This window comes from Corylus avellana, chromosome ca9, assembly GCF_901000735.1.
Source record: "Corylus avellana chromosome ca9, CavTom2PMs-1.0".
Taxonomy (NCBI): domain Eukaryota; kingdom Viridiplantae; phylum Streptophyta; class Magnoliopsida; order Fagales; family Betulaceae; genus Corylus; species Corylus avellana.
This window is the reverse complement of record NC_081549.1, coordinates 19,347,615-19,361,206: the sequence shown is the minus strand read 5'-3', so window position 1 is coordinate 19,361,206 and position 13,592 is coordinate 19,347,615. Positions and strand designations below refer to the sequence as shown.

Genomic DNA, 13,592 nt, shown 5'->3' with positions numbered 1-13,592 from the left:
TTAGCTTGGAGTTCTCTACCTTCAGCGCTAAGGAATAAGAGCTACTTATGCATTGATTTGAATCTGTTTGGCGTAGATTTGCTGTTTAATTTGAAAATTAGTCATAGGTTAGCGGATTTTGTTTGAATCTAGAATGTAATACGTAATCTTTGACGCTTGTAACCTCGTAGCTTTGACTATGGTTACTTCAGAGCTTTTGCTTTGTGTTATTTGAGCTTTAAGCTCATTTATAAAAAATTAAAAAAATAAAATAAAAAATAAGAGCATGTATGTTGTAGTCTAAGCAACGGTTAAAATTAAATCTCAAAGTTGACTTACTTTTAACTTTTAATAGGAGAGAAAATAAAGAGAAATTTTGAGAGATTTAATCTTAACCGTTGCTTAGACTACAACATAATAACAGCATATAAGTTGGATACCTTGGCCATTGTTTTGTCTCTTATGGGCCTTGAAATGACGGCCAATAAGGATGACCAGAGAGCAAGGGCTGGAACTCTGGGCCGAAGCTCTCTACATTTTTTTTTTTTTTTTTTAATAATATTTTTTTTTGTGCTAGAGTATCCTTTATTTCCAAAATTCAAATATTCAATTTCTGTTTAAAAATATTACAATTTGAAGAAAAATATCACAAGATAATTAAACCATAGTTACATAAAATATAAATTTTTAATTCATAAATTGATAATTTTTCCATTTATTTACAAAATTATTCTGAATTTTTAGAACAAAGAGATAGCCAAGAGAAGAGCGTGCAATCACGCACCTGTACTGAACCCAAAGAAGATAAGGTAAGATAAAACGAAAGAGAATTCGAAGCCAACGGCAAAGCTCTCCGGAAGAGCAATCTATACGTCGACAAGTTTCTGATTATCTCACCGACGGCAGTATGCGTGGCAGCAGTGCATCCAGCCACTGCTAGTCTTTTGCTCCATGGCCATCCTTACACGTGTCTCATTGGGCTTCTCTACAACTACTTTCTCAAGCTACGGTCACTGTCATAAATATAGCTCGCTGTCAACAGGCGTTCCAGAAACTTCGACGCTCTCTTCTCGTCATTTCCCTTCGTGTTCCCCCTTTCTTCATAAAAGGGGTTTTAGAGGAGTTCGGGTGGTATCTGCAGCAATGGCGGATCTGCGTCGAAGCACGGTCCTTGTTACGGGAGCTGGTGGCAGAACAGGTGCTCCCTCTCTCTCTCTCTGTTTTATTCGTTTGTTTGTTTGTTTGTTGTGTTATTCTATTTTGTGTTTGTTAGCCGACAGAAAATGCTCTGTGGGATATGGGATTCTATAATTTCCTGGTTCTAACATATGACGCTTTAGATTTAAGTGGGCGCGATTTATATTATTTTTAATTGGAATTTCGAGGAATATTAGATTGAATGGCTTCCCAAAAAAGAAATTCAAATTGGACGTCCAAAGTAAACAGGCCATTACTATGATTGTCTTATCCCATTTGTTCATATTCAATGAGATACGAGTCCCTTCCATTGAATTTTGCTGGGTCTTTTCTTTTATGATCGTTAGTTGCTGTGAATTTCTATAACCCTGTGTACTTAAATTGTATAGCATGAAATTGATTGTTTAGTTTTGCGTTTTTAAAAAATTACGATTTGAAAACACAAACCAGGAGATGCTGCGATTTTAAAGGCCAAGCTACGTCTTTTCTAAAAATTACGTTTTCAAAAATCACTTTTTTTAAATCGTGCCTTTTGAAATTGCAAACTCAAAAGAACCCTTAATCAAGAAGTTCAATGGTTTTTTTTTTTTCACTTTATATCTTCAGTAGCAATGTAGACGAAAAAGTGTGTACCTCAGTCTTGCTTTTCTTGAGGAAGAGTTTCTAATTAACATGGTTTTTTGTTGGGTGACTTTGGCAGGCCAAATAGTTTATAGGAAATTAAAGGAGAGGTCAGAGCAGTATGTTGCAAGAGGTCTTGTCAGAACAGAAGAGAGCAAGGGGAAAATTGGAGGAGCAGATGATGTTTTTGTTGGGGATATAAGGGATATCAACAGCATAGTTCCTGCAATCGAAGGTATTGATGCTCTTGTGATTCTCACAAGTGCTGTGCCGAAGATGAAACCCGGGTCTGACCCGTCCCAAGGTGGAAGGCCCGAGTTCTGTTTTGATGATGGAGCATATCCTGAACAGGTGATTACTACATTTGCTGATCATTGGAAGGTGCTGTGTTTTTTCTTTTCTTTTTTTTCCTTGTAATAATGATGTAACTTTTTTGCTTCTTAGGTTGATTGGATTGGGCAGAAAAATCAAATAGATGCTGGTATAGCATTTGCTTTCCTCTTTTTCACTTAGTCGGATTATGTTTATAGAGTTTTTGTTTTTCTGAGTTTTATGATCTATGTTGCAGCTAAGGCTGCGGGAGTGAAGCAAGTTGTGTTGGTTGGTTCTATGGGTGGAACAGACCCAAATCATCCCTTGAACAGTTTGGGTAACGGCAATATATTGGTTCGTGATCCTTTTATATACTAATATTTAATTGCTTCTTTTCTTATATTTTCCCTTTTGTTTAAATAGTTTTTTTTTTTTTCTCTGTTAATAGTAACATAATGCTAGGCAAAGCACTTCATCTTGTTTACTATGTTACAGGTATGGAAGAGAAAGGCTGAGCAGTATTTGGCTGACTCTGGTGTTCCATACACAATCATCAGGTATACCTGTTTATTTAGCAATTTTTTCCCATTGCATGTAGGCAAAGTACACTTGGAATACTCCCATTTTCGTAGTAATTTGATCTATTATGCCTTGCGGTTCTTCTTCCCCCCTAAATAATAATAACAAAATAGTGAAAAGATGTCACAAGAGGACTACCTTTATGTACATATATCTATCACATGCTCAGTGACCTGTCTTTTCCTTCCAAAGAATTTCACCAATAGCCAATCTCTATTCACTTTTGCCCTTTTAGCCTTATTATTTTCTCTTGAGACCGTTGGTTTACTTCCATTGTAGTATGTTTGGGGGTGTCGGTCATCTATGGTTCAAGTAATTTTGATCCTCCTCTATACCAATTATTATATTGTGTTTGATTCTCCAGTGCTAGGAGCTCAGAAATTGAACTATTTTTTCGGTCAATTTGATGACCCGAGTCTTTATCCAAGTTTCATTTCATTTGCTTCTCAACTCCAGCTGAAAAATTCCACTAGCTCAAAGTCTTTCTCCTAACCTGTCATCTAAGCCTTTCTGAGTTCTGTTGCAAGCTCCTGCCTAGGTTCCTCTTTTTTCCATCTAAAGTTCCATTGTTATCTTCTATCGCTTGGATGGTTCCTTTAGGGATCCTTTTCTATCTAACAGTTCCCTTCTTGGCACAACCAGCATCATTGTGGCCAAATTTGCATCATTAGAAGCTCAAGCTAGCTTCCATTCACTAGGCATTTCTGCATTTGATCACCACCATATCAGATTGTTGTACACCCACTCCTGTCTGGCTGCAATCTTTAGATATTTTTCAATTCATTGTGACAGAAAAACAATTGGACATACATGTACATATATATATATATATATATATATATATATATATATATATATACATGTGTGTGTGACATATATATGTGTGTGTGTGTGTGTGTATTTCAAGTCTTCATCAAGTAACAAATCTTTCAGAGTCAATGGAACACTTCCTTAGCAGTTAAAGGTTTCCAAAAGGTCAAATTTAATCTTTGAACTTTATTCAAACAAACCAGATACTCTTCCATGATTTAGTACTGCAATAAGTAATTTTGGAAATTCGTCACCATGTTATTATGCTGTTGTCACTTGCCAATTGGCATTGACCATCTTTCTGGTTGAGTTAGGGCTGGAGGCCTGCAAGATAAAGAAGGAGGTGTCCGCGAATTGCTTATTGGAAAGGATGATGAGCTTCTTAAGACGGACACGAGAACCATTTCCAGGCCTGATGTTGCAGAAGTCTGCCTTCAGGTATGGTTTACAGGAGCTGTGCTTCCTGCAAATATGTGGGGTTTTCATATTCTTTGTACTCTACTAAGCAGATCATTGTGTTTCTTTCTTCTCAACAGGCACTCCAGTTTGAAGAGGCCAAATTCAAGGCGTTTGATTTGGCGTCGAAGCCGGAGGGAGCCGGTACACCAACAAAGGATTTTAAGGCTCTGTTTTCCCAAATCACTACCCGTTTCTGAGTTTTGTGGCCATCAATCTTGGTGTAGGAGAATGCCTTCAACTTTTCAAGTTTTAGTTCAAAAACATTGTTATTCAACATCATAACTGGCCATGTTGAAGATAACCAAATCTATTTGGAGACTAATTAGCATTATATATGACCGCGATGGTCTTAGCCTGCCCACTAAAACAGGCATCAATAACAAGTATGCACTTTATTATCATGAAAATTGTGCCGTTTATATTAACTGCTAAAATCACAAGGACAGACACAAAGAATCTTGTAATGTACCCATGAGCACAATTTCTTGTAAAATGCCATAAGCGCAACAGTACCGCTTTAAATCCTTGATTTCCATAATTTTATCCTTTTTTTTAAGGGTTAAATACTTAATACATGGGGTTTGTCAATTTTATTTTTATCTTCCTGGAATTTCATTTTTATCACAGGAGGTCCCTGTGGTTTTGATAAATGGCCAAGGTAGTCCACCTGTTAGTTGACCTAACGGAATTTACGTGGACCAATTAGATGTTGACGCGTGGTACTTATTTAATGTTTTTTTTTTAATTTTTTTTTAAAAAAATGTATAATTTTTTTTCAAAAATAAAGGAAAAAAAAAATTCATTTGGGGGTGGCCTTGGAGCCAAGGGGGTGGTTGCTCCAAGGGGGTGGCCGAGCCACCTCATGGGTGCCCAAGGGGTTGGCCAAAACCACCCCCATGGAGCCTAGGGGGTGGGTTTCGGCCACCCCGTTGGGCACCAACGGGGTGGCCTGGTGGTTGGGGGTGGTTTCGGCCACCCCATTGGGCACCCGAGCCACCCCCCAATTTTTTTCCTTCCCTTTTTTTTTTTTAAAAAAAAAAATTAAATAGGTACCACGTGTCAACATCTGATTAGTTTACGTGGAATTTCGTTAGTCAACTAACAGTCAACTAACGGATGGGCTAACTTGATTATTTATCAAAACCACAGGGACCTCATGTGATAAAAATGAAACTCCAGGGGGAAAAAAATAAAGTTGGCAAACCCCATAGGGTATTAGGTATTTAACTCTTTTTTTAACTCTATGGAGTATGGATTTTCATGAATAAACATTTTCTCCATCAAAAGTCCCGGCCAAAAAAGAAAAAAAAGAAGTTAAGAGAAACTTCACTTTGGCCCCTTGAACTTTACTTGATTTTACAAACTCTCCTTGAACTTTCAAATATCTCATTTTGGACCTCTGAACTTTCAATTACTCTCAATTAGAACTCTTTCGTTAATTTTAGTCATTAAAAATACAAAAAAAGACCAAAATGTCCTTATTTTTATTTTATTTTAAATAAAAAAATGTTTTTGAAGTTGAAATTTTATACAAAAGTTAGGAGTATAAACATCATGTAACGTTTAAAATCTGACGGAGGGGTTCACATTGAAAGTAATTAGAAGTTAAGAAGAATTTGTAAAATCGAGTGGAAATTCAGGAAGACAAAGTGAAATTTCCCTCAATGTGATTTGAAAGTGAAATTAACTCTTAAGCCCTTTTAAGTGTGCTTGGTTTAGTGGTTTTATAAAGTGTGATTTGAAAAATTAGAGATTTTAAAATGTAAATAATGAAAACACAATTTTTAAAGACGCAGTTAAGCGTTTGCAGATGAATTGACAATTTAGAATGATAGTGTAATTTTGTAGATCAAAAATACAATTTTAAATCAAATTGCAGAAAAATATATTATTTAAAAGTGTGTTTATAAAAAATTTTAAAAAAAAATTACAATTTGAATACGTAAAAATATTTGCATTTTTAAATCACAAGTAAGAAGCTGGGTTTTAAAAATTGCATGCTTTTAAATACTAAACTGCAATTTCAGAGGCTAAATTGTGATTTTATTAAATGATTAAGTAGGTTTTTAAAATCTATTTTAAAATAGCTATTTTTAAAAAAGTATACTTAGCCTAAAAAAACAAAAACATAAAATAAAACAAAACACAGACCTCATTTGGCTATTACGGCACAGCGATATGGCGGTTGTTCTCTCCCTTGGCAGCCATAAACCTTTACCTGCCGTGGCTCACTCCCAATACCCCAATTTCAAACCCCTCAATCCGAAGCATATTTCCAGCTATTTCGCTCCCATCAACAAATCTCCGCGCCGCCGATACCCAATCTTCAATAAATTGAACAAACAACACCCAAATCCAGAGCACGCGCAAGAAGAAGATAAGGAAGTCGACAATCTGGGAGTTCAAGCTGCACTCTCTACGCTCAGATTTTACAAAAGTGAGTCTTTTTACTCATATCCCCTCAATTCCCAACTTGTTGCTAAAACTTTGTGTTGATTAAGCAGGGGAGATCTCGCCGCTGTTGCCCAACAGTTGTCGGTACGTTCCAACGTGTAGCGAGTACTCCATGGAAGCTTACAAGAAGTATGGAGTTGTTAAGGGCACTGTGTTAACTGCTTGGCGTCTATGTCGTTGCAATCCCCTAGGTATTTATCAACCCATTTCTCCATGTTTGTTTCTCGAGAAAAGAGAAAAAAAAAAAAATCATGTATTATATAAAAAGATATGTTGTCTATGACATGGCAAAATCATAACCATACAATTTGAAAACAATAATTGGGAAATGCTAGAGGATCTTAATCCTGAATTTTTCTAGCACTTTATCAGGTGGTTCTGGATTTGATCCCCCGCGGTGGTTTGATGAGAGAAGTGTACCTAAAGATTGATGAGACAAGTGTACACCCAAATGCAATTGCTGCTAATGAATTTTGGTACCAAGTACATACAGATGGTGAATTTCAGTTTTACAAACACTAGAGGGATTTGATGTTGAAGGTAAGAAAGAGAAATTGGTGTGTATATGAAGCTAGTGAACATCTTATTTATATTGCATAGAAAGAAAAAGATTGTTTTTTTTTCATATGTTGGGTGTTATTTGCTTGATTGGACAAGTTCTTCAAGTTTTGTTCTTTTAGCTTTCTTCCCAAACATCTTCAAAAATTTCAGTTGGGGGAGCTTGAGAATGAGAAGATCTATAAAAACAGCTCCCATGTTGATCATGTTTAGAGGCGGTTACCAACCGTCCTCACCACCGGTTAGCGATTATTTATATGCCCCAGCGGTACGGCGGTAACTATATGTCAAATATGGACTTTCGGGGTATTTTTCGGACCTATTTTAATTTTTTTTTTTGGATTTTTTAAACCTGTTTTAGTGTTTTTTTATTATTAAAAAAAAGATTTTGTTCTAAATCGGGGTGCTTCTTCGCTTCGCGTGGCTGGCCAGCAGTGGCAAGTGGAACGCGTGAAGGGTGTGTTACGCTTTTGTTATTGTATTTTCGTTGTTTTTAAATAAGAATGTATTCTCTCTAGATATGCTTTTAATAGCGATCTATAGGATGGAGTTTTATTCTTTAGGTTTTGTTTTCACAAATCCTTTAAGAATAATAGAATTAATTTTTAGTCGGCCTTTTGTAGCCTTTTGTTTTCTTATGGTTCTTTTTTTGGGAGTAAACCATAGACCGGTAACGGATGAGTTATCAGGGATAAAGAAGAATTGTCATTATAGTAAATGCAGCGAAGGGAATTGCGATTGATAAAGCATTAGTAGCGAATATTAATTTTTTTTTTTTTTTTTTTTAAAAAAAAGCTAAGGAATCAAGGACTTGGCAGAGAATAGAGACGTGATTCGTCGGAATTTGCTGTAGACCTGAAACTTATTGAGACAGTGACTTTTCATAAATATTATTTTATAATAGCCTGAGAGGCTATAGTTTATGTCTATCTTTGGCATTATACGGATCATTTTGCCCAATTTGATTGTTATATCAATGAAGAGATAATTTGTTAAAAGAAAAAAATTAAAACTTTTAACATAAAACACTATAAAGCTACAACTTTTTTTAAAAAGTGACCATATTCTCATTGATGAAATTTCAAGCCAAACGGACCAATTAGGGATATAATGAAATGAATAGAGATGAATTGATCAAATAGTAGAATTTGTAATGTTTTGGATTTTATTGCGTATATGCTCTACATATTGACTATTATATGTTACGAGTGTTATTCAGAGTTTACTCAAACAAAGACCCTGAGGCAAATATGGAATTGATGCAATAAAATCCAAAACATTACAAATTCTACTTCGTCATACAGCATCACGCCTAATAAAATGCATGCAACACGCCATATCATTAGAATCCATTCCAATAATAAAATGCATGCAAACACACGACAATCAATCCAAAACATTACAAATTCAAAACATAAAATTAGTCTAAATATAACACATTCAAAAGTGGATGTTGCTGGCAACCGATTTAGGGCACAGCTTGAAGCAAAATCAGCACTCCTACAAGTACAAATCATGAAATCAATTAAAAGTAAAATATAATGACATTTGTATTGTAAGTAAGATATGATAACATCAAAAAATAACTACCTTCATTACTAACAAACTTCTAGGCAAGAGACTACTCACTCCATGAATCAGTATCTGAAGGTTGAGTTTGAGATTCATCTATAATAGAAAAAACTTGAGTTAAATGAAAAAAGAAAGGAAATAAAAGATCTCGAGTTAAATGAATAATGAATAACTAATGAAAAGTAAGTTTCAACTAATTTATAAACACTTACCTTCCTCATCGTAGCTTTCCACAAATTCCTCCAACTCCCGAATGTCAATTGGGTTGTTCCTTAACCAATTTTGTGTGCAAATTAAGGCTTCAACGGCAAGTGGAGACAGTGAACTCCTAAAGGGATTCAATACACGTCCTTCAGTGTTAAAGGCGGACTCGGAGGAAACAGTGGAAATGGGGATAGCCAATACATCACGGGCTATCTCTGCAAGGATAGGATATTTGGGTGCATTAATCTTCCACCAAGCTAAAACATCAAATTTCTTTGTTATTGGTTCACACCCATCCAATAAATACCTATCCACCTCCGACCTACACTCTAAATCATTCTCTTCTACAAGGTGTTGGTAAAACAATGAATTAAGTTGATCTATAGCATCTTCTGTGTCATCATCAACAACATTCAAGAAAGTAGCATTTAAACTTCTTCTAGCCACATTAAAGTGAGATACCACACCCTCATGAAACTTACTATATTGCTCGATCAAACGTTTCAAAAGGCTTCTCACCTTTGTCTCTATTTGATCCGCCAACTCCGGCCCATTGCATCTTTTCAACCAAAACATCAAACCTTTCATCTTGTAGCGCGGGTCAACAACAAAAGCAACATATAACATCAAGTTAATTTTATCTATATTCCCCCAATACTTCTCATACTTACGTCTTATATTAATACCCATGGTACTCACGATAGGATCAGAACTTAAACACCTATTATTCAAGGTGTCTTGAATAATACAAAGAACCATGAAATAACAATTGGAGGTGACATAAGTTGAACCAGAAATATTCAATGTGGCATCATAAAAAGTTTTCAAAAACTTCACGAATACCCTAACATTTTCCCAATCAAGAAATCTAGGAATAACTAAATGATTATCCTCCTCCCCCATTAGTTCAAATGCTCTTTGGTACTTTTCAGCGATACTTAGCATTAAGTATGTCCAATTCCATCTAGTGGGAACATCTAAACACAATATCTTCTTACACTGAATATTTTCCCGCTCTATACACTCCTTAAACTTTTCCATCATCGCCGGTGAAGACCTCACATATCTCACTGCGTTCCTAACATTACAAATAGCATCATTTATGTCTTTTAAACCATCATTTACAACAAGATTCAAAATATGGGCAACGCACCGCATGTGAAGAAACTCACCTCCCAAAACAGTAAAATTCTTATCCTTCATCCTCCCTTTCATATATTCAATACACACATCATTAGAGGAGGCATTATCAACGGTAATCGTGAAAATACTATCAATTCCCCACTCTAGCAATAAAGTCTCCAACACTCTTCCAATGGTCTCTCCCTTATGATTGGGAACTAGGCAAAACTTGAGGATTTTCTTATGCATTATCCAATCGCAATCTATGAAATGAGCGGTAACACATATGTAATTCAAATTTTCCAAGGATGTCCACGTATCGGTAGTGAGGCAAACCCTTTGACCATTCAACAAAGCCTTCAACTTAAGCTTCTCTTCCATGTATAATTTTATGCAATCTCTTTGTATAGTAACACGACATGGTATTTTGAACCTAGATTCCAATCCATTCACAAGTTCTTTAAACCCTTTAGTCTCCACGTGCCTAAAAGGAAGCCCGCTTTCGATTAAATACCGAACAATCAAGTCCCTTAGTTTGTCCTCCTCCATAGGAACATGGGCAAAGCTACTTATAGACATCATATTCACAAGTTCTATAAACCCTTTAGTCTCCACATGGCTAAAAGGAAGCCCACTTACGATTATATACCGAGCAATCAAGTCCCTTAGTTTGTCCTCCTCCATAGGAACAGGGGCAAAGCTACTTGTAGACATCATACCAATTGTACCACTAAAAGCGTCTTCCATCTGTTATGAAATAAATAATAAATTGTATTTAAATGCTGGCAGGAAAAATTAAATAACCAACAGCAATCACAAGGTTGAAAGGAAAGCAAAACTCACAAAGTCACAATACTAAAAGTCTAAAACATAAAAAAGTAATGCAGGCAAGGAATGTAAATAAGCCCATGCAAAACAGAGTTCTAGAATAGGCCTTCATTGTCGACTACTGCTTGGCACCATTCAAAAACAAATAATAAAATGAAAACAAACAAAAATATAAAAATAAAATAAAATGAAAGTGTTCAACCAAAGAATTGATAGTTCTTATTTGCTTGGATTCTCATATACTCACCAACAACACAAGTCTAGATACTTACAGCAGTGCACCCAGATTTTCAAGCTACAATCTCCAAAGGACCAACACCCACTTGGGTGGAGCACAGCAATCAATGGAACACGGCACTTTGAAATGGAGAGGAACTAGTTGCAAAATTGTTCCAAAAACAAAGTGGAATTACAATTTTGCCCCTCAATTTTTAACCGTCCGGCTCCTTTCTATTTCAATCTCTTCATTTAATTTGAAATGGAGAGGATCATATTCTCACTTCACCCCTTGAGCCATTTTTGGCACACCCATATAGGCAATGAGCTGTGGCATGGATGATATGAGAAGAGAAATGTTTGTCGAATGAGAAGAGAAAAGAAACAAATATGAAACCCTATATTAAAATGACGGCGTTTTCGTATTAAACACCAAAATGATATCCTTAATTTTGATATACTTTTTTTTTAATGACGGAGAACCCCTTTAAGACAAGATCATTTTGTGTACCAACTCCTTTCGAGCAAACCCTAAACCTGTGAAAAACACCTCCTCTACATGAATAGGATAAGACTTCAGCTTCGCTCGCTAGCGTGACCCTAAAACCCTAAGGAATTGAGCTGGTAATACTTTCTAATTTTTGTAATTTCTGGATGTGGGCTGTAGTTGCAGTTCACAAGTGTGAGGTGTTGGGCCTTCTAGTGTGGCCTTTAACTTGGTCTATTAGTCGGTCTTTCTACATTTAATAGTCGCTAAATTAGATATCCTAGTCCATAGAAAGATTCCAGTGTCTACAAACATCTATGTACTCTTAATATGAGTGTTTTAGCTTATGGAAGGCACGATTGCATTCCCTAAGAGCATCTTCAGCAGTATTGTGTATTTTAGCTATCCAAAAAGCACCATTTCCAATTTAATAAACCCATAAAGAAGATATATAATTGATAGAAATTGAAAGAAATGGTGATCTAATTCTTCAATTGAAACCTTCACTCTAAAGAGCAACACTTCCAGAAGAAGAATCAGCAAAACTCAAAGAAAAGAGCTAAAAACACACCTTCAATATCATAATAACCAAATGGGTTTCCATTTTATACAAATCACTATCACTGGGTAATCAAATTTTATATAGAGACCCTTTTCAACTTTAAGGCTATTACTTTGACATGGGCTTCAAGTTTTTGATTAAAACGTAGCACACAGTAATCGAACATGGAATTCTGTGACTCAAGCTTTTCCCCCCCAGTAATGAGCATTGTACAACCACAAAATCCATGACACATTCACTTATCAAAGAACAAGAAAAGCAATACAACCGAAGAAGCAAGAAAACTTTGAAAGCTGAGAGCTTTTTTCACCAGATGGCGAAAAAGTTTAGAGCTTTTACCTGTTTTTTTGTACTGTAAGAAGCTGATTTGCAAGATTTTTGGTTTGGCGCCTAAGAGAGTCTGTGATTGTGAGGAGTTAAAATCCTAAAGAAGCGTAAAAGGACAGTGGTGTTTGGTCACAGAGGAAGTCTTAAGAGAGCAGGGAGCACAGAAATGAGACGAAGAGTGGCGTATAAGCAGAATCGGCAGGCCACCAAGTTTCTCGGCGATGTGGCGGTGGTGTACGCGTGGTCTGTGGCGGCGGAGGTGGAGAGGGAAGATGGGGTGGTTGTAGAGGGGCAAACAGAGACGACGAGAGAATCGAGAAAGCACAGAGAAGACTATAAATTTGACTGGGGCTGAAAAAGGCGGTTAATAACCGGCCATCAACGGTTAACCGGCTTCAATAAAAGGAAAAAAAAGTTTTAAAAAAAACACTTGCACCCAAAAGCCCTTATTCAGCCGAAGTATTCTTGAAAACCCAAAAACAATGCCATAACTTATTGGTTATAAAATAAAAGCAATGGATTAAGTGCTTTGATTATTATTATTATTTTTTTATTTCTTAAATAACTAGAACCATGTGCATATGGCCCACCAATTAGACGTGGTACCATGTAAACTCAGGGTTCAGATCCCCTAGAATTCTTAGGAAAATTTTAGTTTCTAAAATTTTAGATCTAAGCCATTCATTTTTATTTAAGAGCCATTAGTGTCCTACTATTAACAAAATAATAAAATAATGATGGTTATTAATATCATTAATATCATTAAAAATTTATTATTATTTTATTAGTAGTGGGACACGTGGTAGAATAAAGACTCTTAGATGAAAATTGATAGTTTGAATTTGAAATTTCAGAAAGTAGAATTTCCCTAAGAATTCCAGGGGATCCAGATCCGTAAATGCATAGGTAAACAAGTCACGGATGCCTGAAACGGCTCATCGCCTTCAAGTACTAAATAAGTTGCAATTTTTATTTTTATGTGGACTCGAATTAGAGCCTCTTAGCTGGAATGTGGTATTCCTCGTCAGTCTATCTCGAAATAGGGAGGTGAACAACTTGAATTGTTTAAAAATGAAATTTATGTGCAAAATGATTGAGTTAACCAAACTAAGTATCTGGCAATTGAGTAATCAAATTGGCATGAGAAATGAAATCCGAAGGTATTCTTACTACAAAGTTCAAGAATTATACAAATCTTGCAAATGCCAACTCTCCATTAACTCGAACCAGGAAAAAAATGAGAGGCAAAATTGAAGAGGACAAGAATAGTACAATTTACTGAAGGTCTCCATGCTTTAAAAGCTG

The 13,592-nt window shown here is 35.9% G+C and overlaps 2 protein-coding genes across 3 annotated transcripts; both read left to right on the top strand.

Annotated features, from left to right (window-relative positions):
• Nucleotides 1–765: 765 nt before the first annotated feature.
• On the top strand, nucleotides 766–4,355 carry LOC132161911 (uncharacterized protein At5g02240-like). The gene is made up of 7 exons (XM_059572132.1): nucleotides 766–1,177; nucleotides 1,877–2,148; nucleotides 2,242–2,278; nucleotides 2,366–2,463; nucleotides 2,605–2,666; nucleotides 3,813–3,936; nucleotides 4,035–4,355. The coding sequence occupies exons 1-7, from the start codon at nucleotides 931–933 to the stop codon at nucleotides 4,152–4,154; spliced, it is 960 nt and encodes a 319-aa protein (XP_059428115.1). The 5' UTR covers nucleotides 766–930; the 3' UTR covers nucleotides 4,155–4,355.
• A 1,752-nt stretch (nucleotides 4,356–6,107) lies between these two features.
• On the top strand, nucleotides 6,108–7,036 carry LOC132161831 (UPF0161 protein At3g09310). 2 transcript variants are annotated; one of them, XM_059572029.1, is made up of 3 exons: nucleotides 6,108–6,394; nucleotides 6,462–6,602; nucleotides 6,784–7,036. In XM_059572029.1, the coding sequence occupies exons 1-3, from the start codon at nucleotides 6,136–6,138 to the stop codon at nucleotides 6,840–6,842; spliced, it is 459 nt and encodes a 152-aa protein (XP_059428012.1). In that variant the 5' UTR covers nucleotides 6,108–6,135; the 3' UTR covers nucleotides 6,843–7,036. The 2 variants fall into 2 exon arrangements, with proteins under 2 accessions (XP_059428012.1, XP_059428011.1); XM_059572028.1 differs by having other exon boundaries at nucleotides 6,459–6,602.
• The last annotated feature ends 6,556 nt before the right edge of the window (nucleotides 7,037–13,592 follow it).

What these genes read in the sequence shown, in the direction of transcription:
- LOC132161831 (XM_059572028.1), top strand. Translation starts at nt 6,136, where the DNA reads ATGGCGGTTGTTCTCTCCCTTGGCAGCCATAAACCTTTACCTGCCGTG. An exon ending in TACGCTCAGATTTTACAAAA is followed by an intron (nt 6,395 to 6,458) that starts GTGAGTCTTTTT and finishes GTGTTGATTAAG; the next exon opens with CAGGGGAGATCTCGCCGCTG. An exon ending in ATGTCGTTGCAATCCCCTAG is followed by an intron (nt 6,603 to 6,783) that starts GTATTTATCAAC and finishes GCACTTTATCAG; the next exon opens with GTGGTTCTGGATTTGATCCC.
- LOC132161911 (XM_059572132.1), top strand. Translation starts at nt 931, where the DNA reads ATGGCCATCCTTACACGTGTCTCATTGGGCTTCTCTACAACTACTTTC. An exon ending in GTTCCATACACAATCATCAG is followed by an intron (nt 2,667 to 3,812) that starts GTATACCTGTTT and finishes TGGTTGAGTTAG; the next exon opens with GGCTGGAGGCCTGCAAGATA. An exon ending in TTGCAGAAGTCTGCCTTCAG is followed by an intron (nt 3,937 to 4,034) that starts GTATGGTTTACA and finishes TCTTCTCAACAG; the next exon opens with GCACTCCAGTTTGAAGAGGC.